This window comes from Colletotrichum paranaense, assembly GCF_030867605.1.
Source record: "Colletotrichum paranaense strain IMI 384185 chromosome Unknown Scaffold_7.1, whole genome shotgun sequence".
In the NCBI taxonomy this organism is placed as follows: Eukaryota; Fungi; Ascomycota; class Sordariomycetes; order Glomerellales; family Glomerellaceae; genus Colletotrichum; species Colletotrichum paranaense.
The window spans coordinates 2,390,141-2,404,186 of NW_026848965.1; the positions used below are offsets into that span (position 1 = coordinate 2,390,141).

Sequence of the window (14,046 nt, forward strand, 5' to 3'; positions counted from 1 at the left end):
TCTTGGTACCTTACAAGGCTTCGAGATGAGGGTTCAGCGGGCGAGCCAGTGAAGCGCTCCAGGCGTATCAGTTCAACCTTGAGGTACCTTAGTGCAGGCGGTACTTCTGGACGAGATGAGGCTATATTTTCAATGGCCATGAGGTCAGAAGCAACTACATATGCCTAAAGTACATTTGACGAGGATGATATGACACTTGCAACAGATATTTGACTAAGCCTTAGACTGAAGTAGAGCAGTAGGGAGTGTGAATGGAGAGGAACGGGAATTTGTAGATTGATTTACCTTCCAACTTTTAGAACAAGTTGGCGCAACGGTGACTGGACTGACTTGTGTTGTATTATGGGGCTGATGATGGATTGTTTTACGTATCATTAACTTGCTCTCATGGGTATCTTAAGCTTTCGAGTATCCCAGGGGCTATCTCCCAGCAAGTCGTAAATGAGGCTACGTAGACTGTGGACAAGCCGACACTACTGCTCCCTTCTCGACCCGCATCCTCATACCTCTACTACTGAGGCAGGCCACAAGTCTACTTATGTGAACACATATATCGAGAACCAGGCGTCTGACCTTAAGCCATCATCCATCCGTTAACCCTTCCTATATTCCGTCTCAACAGTTCACGACGACTTCCTCCCAAGCACCCGATCAATCGTCGGCTTCGGCATACAATACACCGGATCAACCTCCACCGTCCCCGGATACCCCAACAAACTCAACCCCGTCATCCCAAAGCACGTATGCCACACATCAACCGTATTCCCCGGCCGATCCGAAATCCCGCCCAACTCCTGATCCTGACACTTCAGTATGAACGCAACAAGCTTGCCCCGATCAATCCAGTGCGTCCGCCCGATAATCTCCAGACTACTCAACACCCACCAGCTATAACACACGTCCTCGTCCTTCTCCGGCCTGCCATTCAACCCGCCCCCCGCAACCTGCCGCTCGCTGAGCCATCGGCCTAGCTTATCCGCCTCCACGAGGTCCAGACGCCCCGCGATGGCGAGCGCCGCAACGCACGTGAAGATCTGGCCCGAGTGAGACTCGTCGCCCGGGCTGACGCCGTACCCGCCGTCAAAATTTGTGCAGGCGACAATGTGCGCGACGGCCTTGTCGACGTCCACGAGGGAGAGCAGGCCCAAGAGGGAGAGGGCGTTGAAGGCGCCGTACAAGAAGCGCGTGTCCTCCTCGCCCCATTCGTCTCCTGCAAAGGTACCGCTTTCACGGTTCTGGAGGTCCGCAATGACTTGAGATGGCGAGTGTTAGCCCACTGCCCCCAAAACCTGTGACGTAGTGAGAGTGCTTTAATGTACTTACACTTGCCAACCTGCGCCTTCCCTTGACCCTTACCCCTCGCCTCCAACTCATCCAGCGCATCAATCATGACCAGAATCTGAACGGCACTAACAGTGTACAACATATGCGCGTCGTGGCCCGGCGCGGCCCCGAACCCCCCGCTCTCATGCTGACACGAGAGCACGAAATCAATCGTCTCGTCCCGCGGGAGAGCCTCCGGGTGGCCGAGGAGGTGCAGCGCTACCAGGCCCCAGTAGAGACCGTTGAGGCGCAGGTGCTCCGTCAGCCAGTAGTCGTACTCGTCTTTGCGGGTATCAAGGCTCTGGACGTATTTGACGTGCGCCGCCGTCGCCAGCTTGAGCTCGTCTGGCAGGTTCTCGAACTGGGCCGCCATGACGCCACCCTTTTTCTCTTTTGGTTTTCCCCCTTTCGTGTGACTTGATCCGGGCGTTCGTATCTGAGGTAAGATCAGAAAAGATTTATGGAGAATTAAAACCGAACCAAACTTTCTCAATAATACCTAGGCAGGCGTGAGAGGATGGATGAAGTGAGGTTGTTCGCTTAGGTAATGGTGGTGCAGGGCCGGTACGCAGGGTTCTGCCGACTGCCGGGCCGTGAAGTCCATCTAGTGTGGGGTGACCTCGCCGCCCTCACCGAGGTGTGTAACCCACCCCATGCTTAACGGATCCGAAGGTGACGTCCGTGACGTCTTAAGTATCCGACAACTTCTGGCCGTCTCTTACCTTACCTTGCTTGGTGATAGTCTCGCTCACTCTATGCGGTGATGCACCATGACTTTATCTACCTTAGTTACTGTACTTGAAAGGCAGCCAGCTGAATTGCCAACTGGGGTCAACCGGGAGTTGGGTTTAAGGAACTCAACAGTTGACCGAGAGACGGACCTGAGAACCAAGCTCATCTTTAACCTGGGATCGTTAAACAGGATTAGGCTGGATTCTTGGCACCATACTACATGCCCGCCATGCAAACTTACAATCCCCAAAGCACCGCAGCAAGATCGAATTATTTTTCGTGATCCTATCATCTTCCCGAATCCATTCGTGGCAGCTCTTCTAGTAGGAGTGGTGTGTAACAAGTAACTACCTCCGCCAGACTGAGGAGGCTGATGCTTGGCACGGCTATTGATGGTGGCTGGAACCCGGTCTTGCAGAAACTTGCCGTCCAATAAGTGTTGAAAGACGTACTTGTCCTGGAGAGGTAACGAGATGGCGGAGAAGTACTTTAGGCTCTGGGATCGACGACAAGGAAGGCTTAGAAACGCCCTTCTTTTCCCGATCTCATCTTGGATGGATGAGGATTACGCAAGACCCATCATCAAAAGATCGCAAGTACAGACGGGGTCACCAGAGCCGCCCTTGACGGCACCGTACACAGTAGAAGAAGGTGGCTTGGACTGGGCAGTTGGAAGGAGATGGTGCAGGCTTGATCCTGCGAATAACCTCACACCCCGCCGGGCGAACTATGACATATCGGACACCCTCCCTTTTGAGACGGCTTGGGCTAGAGCCAGTTCTCCCGAGGAAGAACGCAGCGTTGTTGGGCCCGAATCTGCGCACCCAGACTCTAAAGGCGGGTCCTCGCGGGCATAACACAGTATCCGTACGAGAATACGTGCCACTTCCATATTGACAACTGGAGCCATCATCCAGGCTTGTGCCAGGCCAGGAGCAACGGAGGCGAAGCCACGCTGCCACGCTGCCATGTGCGCGTACCAACCCTCTTTTCTGGGTCTTTCCCGTCCAGACACCGTTCGGGGCGTTGTTGACATTTACTCATCGTGCCCACACCTGCGGGGCTTTTCCCAGCGTTTGTCGAAGAAACACTACCGAGTTTCAGAGTGATCGGTTGTGTGCCTGAACTAAGCTCCTTTCGGACAACGGTGGTGTACGTTGGCATTCAGGCCTGTGCGAACCATGACGCCGTTGTCAGAGACCAAGTACTTCGTAGGCCCTGAACGCAGAGTGCTATTCCCTTTCCATGGTAAGGCTCTGGGAGACTTCGTTCATGTCCTGTCGCTCATGTTGCTAGAGCTGGTGTACGGAAGTTATGGCTGTAAAGCTGCTTTGCGATACGGCACAAGCTAGCTGTATCCTCGACTAGGCTTGAGTCTGTCAACTCATAACCGAGAGAGATCGCCGCGGCAAGTGGGTAACTCATCGTTGATATTAGCAACCGAACCCGCTATCCGCCCGCGAGGTACTTGACCGCTGACGACACGCCGTGGGCTTGGAGTTGATTATAGTGCTGCGGAAGTTCCCAACTAGAGCAAAAAACGCCTCGGGTAAGTGAATCTGCGAATATCTCGTATCGAACGTAAGTAATCTCAACCGTCCTGCGTTGTTGAAGCCGAGGCCACTTCTCCACGAGAAGCCATACAGCGAACAGTGACTTCCTAGTATTGGCTGAGATAGATACTTGATACCTTGTACACGCTTCCGTTCCGTCGATCTCTAACCACCTTCATTGGCAATGCGGGACTTGGTATCAGTGAGAATGACGACAGCTCTAGCGTAAAGTTCGGCAGAGTTTCTACTTCTTCTGCGCCATGACCCGTCGTCTCGTCCCTCTGGATAACTTTGCTCAAAATAAGCCCTCTCACCAAAGAGAGTGCACGTTTTCGGCACAATCTTTCGAGATAAGGCTAAAGCCGGCACGTTGCGGCAACACTTGACGTGCTCGGTTCGAAACGAAAGCCAGAATACGTGCATTGGTTGGTTGCCAACCAGTCCGAGGCTTACGACTTGGGAGGCGATGATATGCTAGATGGCTTCGTGTTGCCTGTGCTTTGCAGATGGACGCGCAGTAGCGCGACTCCTCGCCGTCAAATCAGTGGGCAGCCGGCAAGCTTCTTGTCTTCTTGTCTGGCCAGGGAGGCAAGTTGAGCGAGTCGAGCCGAGCTCACCGTTGGACGGAGTAAGGGGATCTTCGACTCGGGCTTCCAAACACTCTGGAAGGGTCTGAACGTGCAGAAGAACCGCACAGAGTGCGTCGGTAGCGTGCTGGCTGCGTCGCGACTTGTCACATCATGCCAGATCAGTCTGTTGCTCCGTTCTCTGTCGGCAACGCCTAGCCTCGTCTTGCAAGTGTACATACTGTCGCGGTGTTCTGACCACGTGGTGCTCCATATTACGGGTTTGCTTCAGGCTTCATCCCCTCCCTCACATTTGAGGTAACCCGCTCGTGGTCAGTCACCTGAACTTGCGGAGCGCCTATCGGACTTCGGAGGTGCCGTCATCACGACATATAACGGCGCACAGCTTGATGCCCGAGCGGCGGGACCACAGACGGCCGTACTGCTGCGGAGGCACTGACCGTCTTGGTATTGCCAATTAACGTATCCCGAGATAGACGACTAGAAAGATGACCGGTTCTAAGGGGTGACCGCAAGTTGTGTCATGAGGTAATGCAACGCTTAAAGCTTACATGGACGGCTGCAAGCAGTAAGCACCCCTGGCGTTGCTCACATTCCAGGCGATGCAAAACGTGGCAATCCTAGAATTGACTGCGTTTCAAGAGTCTGGCCTCCTGGCAGTCCAGTGGGCAATGTCCTCCAAGAGTCGAGTTGAATAGGGTATTCATTCAATGCCTTGGCATGGGACACCGAAGGAGCCGACTCCCAGCGAGATCCCTTTCAGCTTGGTGTTTTTAAATCATCTGCAAAAGGCAGAGAACAGACTCCGTCATCGCCATCGGAGCAAGTTTCCTTCATTGGCCGGGATCGTGTTGGGTGCTGAGTCTGAGTATACCGCTTGCGAATACGAATCGTGACACGGACGAAGAGATCACCGATAGATTTGGGATATGTATTCCCTTTTTAGTACAAACAATGCGCCCAAGCTGGTGGTCGCTGTTAACGAACGACTTGTTGGTTGTCGCGAGTCCACAAAGAAGGCACTTGTAAAGGCGACCTGATGGTGAGGCTGGCATGGTTGACTCTGCGATCCAAGACGGCTCGTCCAGAATGGTGCTTGGCAGGTATGGCTTCCCAATAGCTTGAGCAATGTCAATGTCAAACAGACGTGCGCTGCCCAAATCGACACTACAGGAGGACCGGACCACGATCTGTGCGCGGCGACTGGCGGATGAGACTGGCAAGCGGCAAGCCGTTGGCCTGGTTCGTTGTTGGTCGACTAAGGCTGTTAATGCAACTAGGCCGCAAGCAGCCACGGTTCTTCGGACGTCTTTGGTGGCAGAAGACCGCTTGAGGTAATTGCAGTGCTGAGGGATAATGGATGGAGCAAGGAGGCAGATTGAAGAATGTATCGGTTTCAATGGCCAGAGCCGCATTGAGGCCTAACCGGCAACGGACGGCACCAATGCGCCAGGGTAGACACGCACGCCGTATCCGTAGAAGCCGACATGGGCGACATGGTAATTAAAGAGAGTTGAGCAACAAGATGAGGGTATTCCAATACGTCGTGTTGAATATGGCAAGGAAAGGTAGCATAGGTCCAACACGAGGTGGTGGCTAGCGCAGCAAATGATGTTAGTGTGTAGTTGGAGCAAGGTACCTAAGCCGCAAATGAAGTGTGATGCGGTGTCAGGCCATTGCGAGAGGGAATCTCAGAAGTCCAGGACATTCAGGAATCAGCACAGCCCGAGGCCCCCACAGCGACCTGCCCAACGTTCTCACCTGGTGCTTGTCGGGATTGACACCATCAGACCAATTGGCACTACGGCCGGAGTGCCCTCTCTCCCTCTCGTGCCGCGTTGTGTCCCCCATTCTTTCCTCCAAGCTCCCCGCCGGGCATCAAGACTCGAATGGAAGGCGATGCCTGTCACCGGGCAGTTACCACCACCCCGGCCCTCTTGCCTTCATCCGCCAGGTGTCGTTCAGGGTCGGATCCACACCGGGCCATGGCTCCTTCCTGCCAGTGACAGATTTCCCGAGTCCCCCCTCTTAGGTACTGCGTATGTATGTAAATACGCCTCTTTTCGGACGTCTCTAACCACTGTCTGAGGTAACGGCTTGTGACTCCACAGTCTCTCCTCTATTTTTTGCAGGCAGGAGCTCGACGAAAGCAAGCGCCGCGCCTTCCTTCTGAGGTTGGTAGGGTCTTCCCCCCATGTAGCTGTACCTTACAGATCCTGTGCTTGGCTCCCGGTTCCAGGTACAGGCACGGACATAGACAGGCCTCACGCTGGGCTGGCTACCACCCTCTCCCTTTGGTAAGGTAAGGTAGGTAAGGTACCTCGGGCACTCCAGGTCTGTAGGGGAACTGTTAGTTTGCAACTTTGTACCCATCAATCAATCCTTGACCCAAGGTACCAACATCTATCTTCCTTTCTTTCTTTCTTTCCTCCCCCAGTTATTCTGCCCGTTATTCATGTTCAATAATGATTGAAACTTCCTTCACATCCAACCTTTTTCAGCCACCTGGCTGTTCTTATACGGGAACACAATAGGGAACAAACCAGAACAAGTCAAGACAAAGCCGCATCTTTGGTTCAGTCGTCCCCAAGCTTGCAATGCCCATCCCATACCTAGTTGCATCAAGCCTCCTTTCACACGCCCCGACCTCTCCAACACGGGCGGGCTGCTTTCACCTAATACTTAGCCATACTGTACTTATCTCAAGGAGCCTTGCTTTGTACCTGACCTTACCTTACCTTACCTCACAGGTACTGTTTGGTTACCAACCTACCTGGTACCTTACCCCCCCTTCTTCCCTACCTACTTTCACTCTCACACACCATCTCTCTCAGGTACCATCTCAACTCCATCTTTCATTCACTCACACATAGTCACTCACTCACTCTCTCATCCTTCATCTCCCTCTTCCTCTCTATACTACATTGCACACTTTCATCACCCGCCCGCGCCTTAGGTTATGCTAGGTTAGGTGATCTATCTCTATTTCCTGAATCGCCCACCTACTACAGATTTCCATTCCTTAGCCTGTCTCCCCCATCTGGCACTTTACCCCTTCCACCTCCTGATATCCCCGACAGATGCGTGATCCGTCTGGTCCCAGTGCGCGCACCGAAACAGTTGGCCCTCCTGCGGCAGAGAACGAATCAGGATAGGGACCGTTTCTGGCTTCCTTGCCCGTCCCATCTCAACCTATCCCATCTCATCCCGATCCTGATTCTGATCCTGTCCTGTGCCCTGTGTGTGCCTGTCTCCCCGTCGCACGTCGCACTACCCTCTCCCCTCGCCGCACCAGTACATACACACAGTCTCTCTACCGATACCACTATTACCACTACGAATACTTCGTGCAGCTTGAGCCCTGAGGTAGCCCATGCAGGCCGGGTGCTCTCTCTGGAGTCTGCCTCACCTCATCCACCTCACCTTACTTACCCCGGGCTGTTGGATTCGTACCGTACGGATCCCCAAGCTGGGTGGCCCTGACCTGATTGAGGAGCTCCTGCGCTGCCTCTCTGCTGCCACCACCCATCGCCGCCCGCCCACCAACGCCTTGTCTGTGTCGCCGCGCCCTCTGGGTATCATCCTTGACCGGGCCCCCAAAATCTCCTATTTCATTCAGCTACCCGGGGAATAAAAAAAAGAGAGGCACATTATTAATTTCCTACCATGGGCCGGAAGCATGCACCACAGCCGCTGACGCTGTCTGAATCTCAAGCCTCCTCCGACCAGCCTGAAGACGTGCCGCGCTCTGCTGAAACCCTCGCCTCTGCCGTTCCTCCAAGCGCTGGCTCTAAATCGCAATCCTCTCCCAGATCTCCGCGCTCTCCCTTTAGGTTCACTCCGAAAAGGCCCAGCGCAAGTGGCAAGCAGTCTCTCCAGTTGACCGACGAGCATCGAAACTTTCAAGACCAGGACGACGACGAAGACCTCGAACAGTATCAAGCCATCTCCTCCGCCCTCCACCGCGCCTCCGAAGACACGCCCCCTCGCCAGCATCATCAGCACAACCCCATCAGCCCTCGTCAACAACAGCACCGCCCCGACGAGCCATCCCGAAGACCCTCCAAAGCCGCCGGCTTTTTCTTCAATTTCACAAAGTCTGCCAACAAATCGTCCCATTCTCTCGTCTCCCCCGCGCAGTCGCCCTCACACCCTCAGCGCCAGCACCAGCAACACCAACAGAGCCCGATCCAGTATCCTGACTCGAGAGGCGAAAGTATGTCGAGGGGCCCCGACAATGCTCCTCCCATGAGCAACCAACCCACCCAACCTTTAGGTACGAGGATAACTTTCCTTCTTGAGACCGTAGTGTCCACTGCCTGTGCAGCTGGGGCCCACTACCTGATCCATCCCCCGTTTCGCCTATCGTGAGACCATTTCTTCAGTCGCTGACCCGTATGCCATTTCACCAGCAGATCCGTCCTATGCTGAGCACTCCGTCCAAAAGCCCGCACCCACCCTGCCGTCCCGCTCCGACGTATCTTTAGCCTCTGCTGCCGACTACGATACTTCTACCGCCCAACCCTCCTCGTCCAAGAAGTCCAAATCGAAGCCATTTGGTCTTCTAAGCCGCAGCAAGTCGCTTCGCGACAAGGACGGCTCAAGCTCTCGAGACAAGCAACCCAGCCCGGTGCCCGTATCGATTGTCGAACCCGAACCGTCGCACACCTCGACGAGCCGTAACCACTCGCTCAACAATACCAGCACTGGACCCGAAAGGTCTGCCAGAGAAATGGTGAACTCTACCGGGCGGAATCGCTCGGAAGACCGCGCGTCGCCCCGGGAAATGAGCCACAAGGACAATCATAGGGAAAAGGACCACCACCCTCGGCAAAACTCGTCTTCACAAAATGGTGGCTTTTTCGGAGGACTGAAGAGTGGCAGAGACATTATTAGCAACCGGTTATTCGGCAAGGGTGGCCGTAGTGGAAGCACGACGGAGAGGGAGCCTGTCATCGACGATGAGCACTACACGCTCAAGACAATCAATCTGCCTCTGGTCGAGCAGACGCGTCGCACACGCATCTCGAAGCGCTTGGAGGATTCAAGAGACAAGACGGAGTTTTGGATGCCCGCTTTCCCGTGGCGCGCGATCGACTACTTGAACTATAAGGGCTGTGATGTGGAAGGCTTGTACCGTGTGCCTGGCAGCGGGCCGCAGATCAAGAAATGGCAGAGGAAGTTTGACGAAGGTTTGTTCATCACACATGCGTACGCAAAGCTGGCGCCAAGCTAACCGTCTCTTTCTAGAGTACGATGTAAACCTCTTCGAACAGCCGGACCTCTATGACATCAACATCATAGGCTCCATGCTCAAGGCTTGGCTGAGAGAGCTTCCCGATGAGCTATTCCCTAAGGCGGCCCAGGAACGAGTTGCGAGAGAATGCGCCGGCTACGAAACCGTGCCCCCACTATTGGTCGAAGAGCTGTCGAACCTCTCGCCATTCAACTACTACCTTCTTTTCGCAATCACCTGCCACCTCAGTTTGCTCCTGGCGCATTCCGACAAGAATAAGATGGACTTTAGGAATCTCTGCATTTGCTTCCAGCCATGCATGAAGATTGACGCATTCTGTTTCAGATTCTTGGTCTGCGACTGGCGCGACTGCTGGAAGGGCTGCAAGAACGAGGCAAAGTTCATTGAGCAGGAATATCAACTATTCGATCAGCCACCCCCAAAAGGCCTCTCGGAACCGCGCAAGCCGTCTCGTGAGACGAGCGAGGAGCCTGCGGCCCCCGTAGCGCAGGAAGAACCCGCTCCTGTGACGTTGGACGATCGCGCGGCATCGTTTTCGGAAAGCAGTAAGCAGTCCAGCATTGTCACTGAGCAGCAGACCAAGGAGAAAGACAGACGGCTAAAAAAAAAGCCCATCCAACTTTCTGAGTCAAACGGCAGCGTCGCATCCAACTCGACGATGGGTACGACGCTGACGATTGACAGCGGCCGTGAGCCACGGGGCTCGAATGACTTGCGGCCCTTGTCACCCATCAAACCCCTTTCACCACTCGGCTTCTAAAACACCATTTTGAGTATCCTTTAGTTTCTTTCTTCCTCGAATACCCAGGCGGAACTCGTGTGTACAGGGAACACTTTAGCATCACCAACAACAACATCACTGACGACATCACGCCACTGACGACTTCCGTTCTTCCTCCTCCGAGCGACTCTCCCTGCCCCGGTCCTGTGCCAAGCCTATATCGGATGTCACCAAAAGTCATGGCATGAACGGATGACTTTGAACAACAGACCGGGTATCTCTTCATTTGCGACACAGCATTATGCTATTTGGTATACCCCCAGGGCATCGAACCGTATCACAAAAGCCGTCGATTTTACCGTTTTCAGGAAACTGCGTTGGCCGAGCTTTCATCGACATGCAGGTTCTTGAGCAACCAGAGCTAGATCAAGTGTGGCAATCACTAGTAGTAGCTCTAGGTTTGGGTACCTAATTTTTTCCTTCCTTCTTTTGCTTTGGTGAGGTGCCGCGGATATAGCGTGGTTTGGTCTTTAGTAGCATCGTAGGAATTGCGTGAGCGAGGAGCATTCACGAGATGCTTGATGGGGGACGGGTGACGATTCATAGGGCCACGAACAACATGACTGCAGGGGTCGGTGGAATCTCTGTACAATATAGGACTCTTGTATGTAGGACAAAGGGGATGCGCGCGGCGACAGCCACGTCATATGCTCCCCCATTTTGCAAAACAAAATCGGAGGACGAGTTCACAGCAAGACTTGACGGCTTGTAGTAACGTGAGTTGTGGCGGGCCGAATCTTGAGCCACAAAGCGCCTCCATTTGCTTTTTGAGATACCGATGCCCTCTTCCTGTAGACAAAATATGCCGAGAAATGATTTTTACCACCATGTGAACGCCGTAACCATGTGCCGAAACCCGAAGCATTACATATTCCGCATCCCACGCTTTCCTCTCGCTCATCTCCTTTACCGCTTCTCCCGCTTCTCGCCGGCCTCTCGCTGGTTCTTCCTCATTTTTCTCTCGTTGCGCTTGATCCTCTCCTTTCTTTCCCTCCGCTTGTCGCCCTGCCAGGTGGTGCCCTCCTTGCGCTTCGCCTCCTCCTTGGGATCGACCTCGACGAGCCAGTCGTCCTCGCCCTTCTTGTTCATGCCCTTGTAACCCCACTTGGCGCGCCACTCCTTGGTGTCCTCGTCAAAGACGAGGTTGCGGCGCTGCTCGCGCGTCTTGGGCTTGATTCCGCGCTTGGCGGCGAAGCGCTCCCATTTGGTGGGCTCCTTGGCCACCGGCACGGGCTTCTCGCGCGGGAGAGGGGTCGAGGGGTCCGGGAGGGAGAGGAGGACGCCCTCGGGGGTGCTCTGGAGGGGGCAGGTGGTGAGGAGCTGGTTGATGAGGGCCTGGGCACCGTCGCGGGCGGTGGCGGCGAGGGAGTCTTCGATGGCGGACTTGTCGAGCTCGAGGGGGTTGGGGTCGTTGGCCAGGAGCAGGCCGAGGTCGAAGTTGTAGGGCGTCGGCTTGTTGACTGCGACGGGCAGTTTGGGGCGCGAGATGGGAAGCGCCATTTTGTGCGTATCGTGTTTCCTCCTCGGATCGGTGAAATGTCTTTTCTGTGGGTTTGCGTTTGGGTTTCCCTTTCGAATGGGTTGAATGTGGTAGTTGTCTTATCCAGCGGTTGCGCAGCGTACTGGAAGGTGGGATACTCTAGAACTTTTTTTCCTTTGGCTGGCTGGGTTTAGGAAATTTCGACGGGCGATAGCGATAAGAATCGGAACAACTGACACCGCCACGCCGGCTATTGACGCAGCCAATCAACGCTGTAAATTGGCCGGTGCACCTTGTTCCCCAGTTCGCTGGGTGCTGCCAGGGGGTGTGGCTTTAACGTCCCGAGAATTTACCATCGAACTTTTTGGGGAGAGCTTCCCAATCGCACGACGAACCAGCAAAACTGCAAGGGCGAAGTTGTGTCGGACGGAAAACGAAACGCTGGCCGGCATTCATTCGAATGGCATCATAACAAACCAGAGCGGATACCCACCCTACCGATAATCGACTCAGGAAACCGGCGTCCTTTTCTTCCCCCAGCAATTGCACACAATGGCTTCCGCAGCGAACTGCGCGCGGTGCCTCACCAGGCCCACGACCGCCGCCGCAACAGCGCCCCGAATCCTCTCGCAGCGCATCGTCCCCGTCATCACCGCATATGCCGGCGCCTCCGCGGCCCCCTTCTCGACATCGTCTGCCGACGCCGCTCCGCGCACTCTCAAGATGATTGGAAAGCACATCCGTCGCGGCAAGATCAACCAGAACTCCAAGAAGAAGAGGGACAACGTCAGGGTCAAGAAGCCGGCCCCCGGCGAGAGAAAGGCGTTCCGCAAGCGCATCACGCTGAGCAACAACAACGCCCTGGCCGTCGAGGGTCTCAAGGAGATCACCAACGAGACGCTGGCCGCGGCGGAGAGCAAGGGGTCCGTCGTCGGGCTGCCGGATAAGCTGGTCGATCAGCTCCGGACGCTCGAGGCGTTCAAGACGACGCAGAACTGGGGCCTGTTCCGGAGGCCGCATATGCTGGTCAGGGAGGAGACTGTCAAGCTCGCGAGCCGGCTGGATGCTGCCGTCAAGGAGAAGCAGACGTTGAGATTGGCGTTGACGGGCGGCAAGATCGCGGGAAAGAGCATGCTGTTGCTCCAGGCCATGGCTCACTCACTGATGAACAACTGGGTGGTCATTAACATCCCCGAAGGTACTTACCCTCTCCTCTAACAAGCCGAGGACTATTTTGAAAAAAGCGTTCGTCACTAACCAACTAAATCAGGCCAAGACCTCACCAACTCCAACGCGGACTACAGCCCCGTGCCCAACACCAAGCCCCTCCAGTTCTACCAGCCCACCTACACCTTCAATCTCCTCCAGACCATCGTCAAGACCAGCGGCCCCGTTCTGGAGCAGTACAAGATCTCAAAGGAGTACCCCGAGCTCCTCCACGTCCCCAAGGACGGCACCCTCCTCGACATCGCCACCGCCGCAAAGGAGCCCGAATTCGCCTGGCCCGCCTTCCAGGCTCTCTGGCACGAGCTCACCACCAACCCCGCGGCCCCCCCCGTCCTCCTCGCCCTCGACGGCCTCTCTCACATCATGAAGATCTCGGCCTACCGCGACCCTGCCTACAACCTCGTCCACGCCCACGACCTCACCCTCGTCCGCCTCTTCGCTGACGCCCTCGCCGGCAAGACCCCGCTCGCCAACGGCGGCGCCGTCATCGCCGCCACCTCGCGCAGCAACGCGCCCCGCTCCCCGTCCATGGAGCTCGCCCTCGCGCAGTCCGCCGCCGCCGCCGCGGATCAGTTCGTCCCCACGCCTGACCCGTACCTCAAGGGCTACGACGACCGCGTCTACGAGGCCGTCCGCGGCGTCGAGACCCTCGACGTCAGCGGCATCAGCCGCCAAGAGGCCCGCGCCGTCATGGAGTACTGGGCTGCCAGCGGCCTCATGCGCTCGCGCATCGACGAGTCGTCCGTCGCGGAGAAGTGGACTCTTGCTGGCGGCGGTGTCCTCGGCGAGTTGGAGCGGGCGAGCTTGCTCAACACGCGCGTGTTGCAGTACTAAATCAGGGATTCTCTGTCCTGTCCAAGAAGGGGAGTCTGAGGGAGAGAGAGGAAAACGGTGTAAAGAGAGAGAACGTGTATACATGTACTAGTGTACCAAGAGATGCCTACTTGTAGAAGGGGGGGGGGGGGTAACAAAATTTTGTATTATACAACCATATCATCCAAATTTCATGGGAATTCCAATCTGTTATAACAATGTCTAAAATACCAGAAAAAGTGCGGAATCAGGCCAGAATCGGTCACATGTAGAAACGAGAGATATCTGATGCT

At 55.3% G+C, this 14,046-nt stretch overlaps 5 protein-coding genes across 5 annotated transcripts; 2 read left to right on the top strand and 3 right to left on the bottom strand.

Moving 5' to 3' along the window:
• Positions 1-623: 623 nt before the first annotated feature.
• Positions 624-1,696, bottom strand: CPAR01_09655 (prenyltransferase and squalene oxidase; the record flags this gene model as incomplete). The annotated part of the gene is made up of 2 exons (XM_060493919.1): positions 624-1,252; positions 1,324-1,696. 2 exons carry the CDS (start codon positions 1,694-1,696, stop codon positions 624-626), a joined length of 1,002 nt encoding a protein of 333 aa, XP_060348049.1.
• Positions 1,697-2,180: 484 nt separating this feature from the next.
• CPAR01_09656 (uncharacterized protein) lies at positions 2,181-3,025 on the bottom strand (the record flags this gene model as incomplete). The annotated part of the gene is made up of 4 exons (XM_060493920.1): positions 2,181-2,228; positions 2,297-2,604; positions 2,656-2,716; positions 2,927-3,025. 4 exons carry the CDS (start codon positions 3,023-3,025, stop codon positions 2,181-2,183), a joined length of 516 nt encoding a protein of 171 aa, XP_060348050.1.
• A 4,836-nt stretch (positions 3,026-7,861) lies between these two features.
• On the top strand, positions 7,862-10,212 carry CPAR01_09657 (RhoGAP domain-containing protein; the record flags this gene model as incomplete). Its single annotated transcript, XM_060493921.1, has 3 exons — positions 7,862-8,471; positions 8,581-9,387; positions 9,446-10,212. The coding sequence occupies 3 exons, from the start codon at positions 7,862-7,864 to the stop codon at positions 10,210-10,212; spliced, it is 2,184 nt and encodes a 727-aa protein (XP_060348051.1).
• A 927-nt stretch (positions 10,213-11,139) lies between these two features.
• CPAR01_09658 (ribosome biogenesis regulatory protein) lies at positions 11,140-11,733 on the bottom strand (the record flags this gene model as incomplete). The annotated part of the gene is made up of 1 exon (XM_060493922.1): positions 11,140-11,733. The coding sequence occupies one exon, from the start codon at positions 11,731-11,733 to the stop codon at positions 11,140-11,142; it is 594 nt and encodes a 197-aa protein (XP_060348052.1).
• A 532-nt stretch (positions 11,734-12,265) lies between these two features.
• Positions 12,266-13,774, top strand: CPAR01_09659 (uncharacterized protein; the record flags this gene model as incomplete). The annotated part of the gene is made up of 2 exons (XM_060493923.1): positions 12,266-12,911; positions 12,984-13,774. 2 exons carry the CDS (start codon positions 12,266-12,268, stop codon positions 13,772-13,774), a joined length of 1,437 nt encoding a protein of 478 aa, XP_060348053.1.
• Between the last annotated feature and the right edge of the window lie 272 nt (positions 13,775-14,046).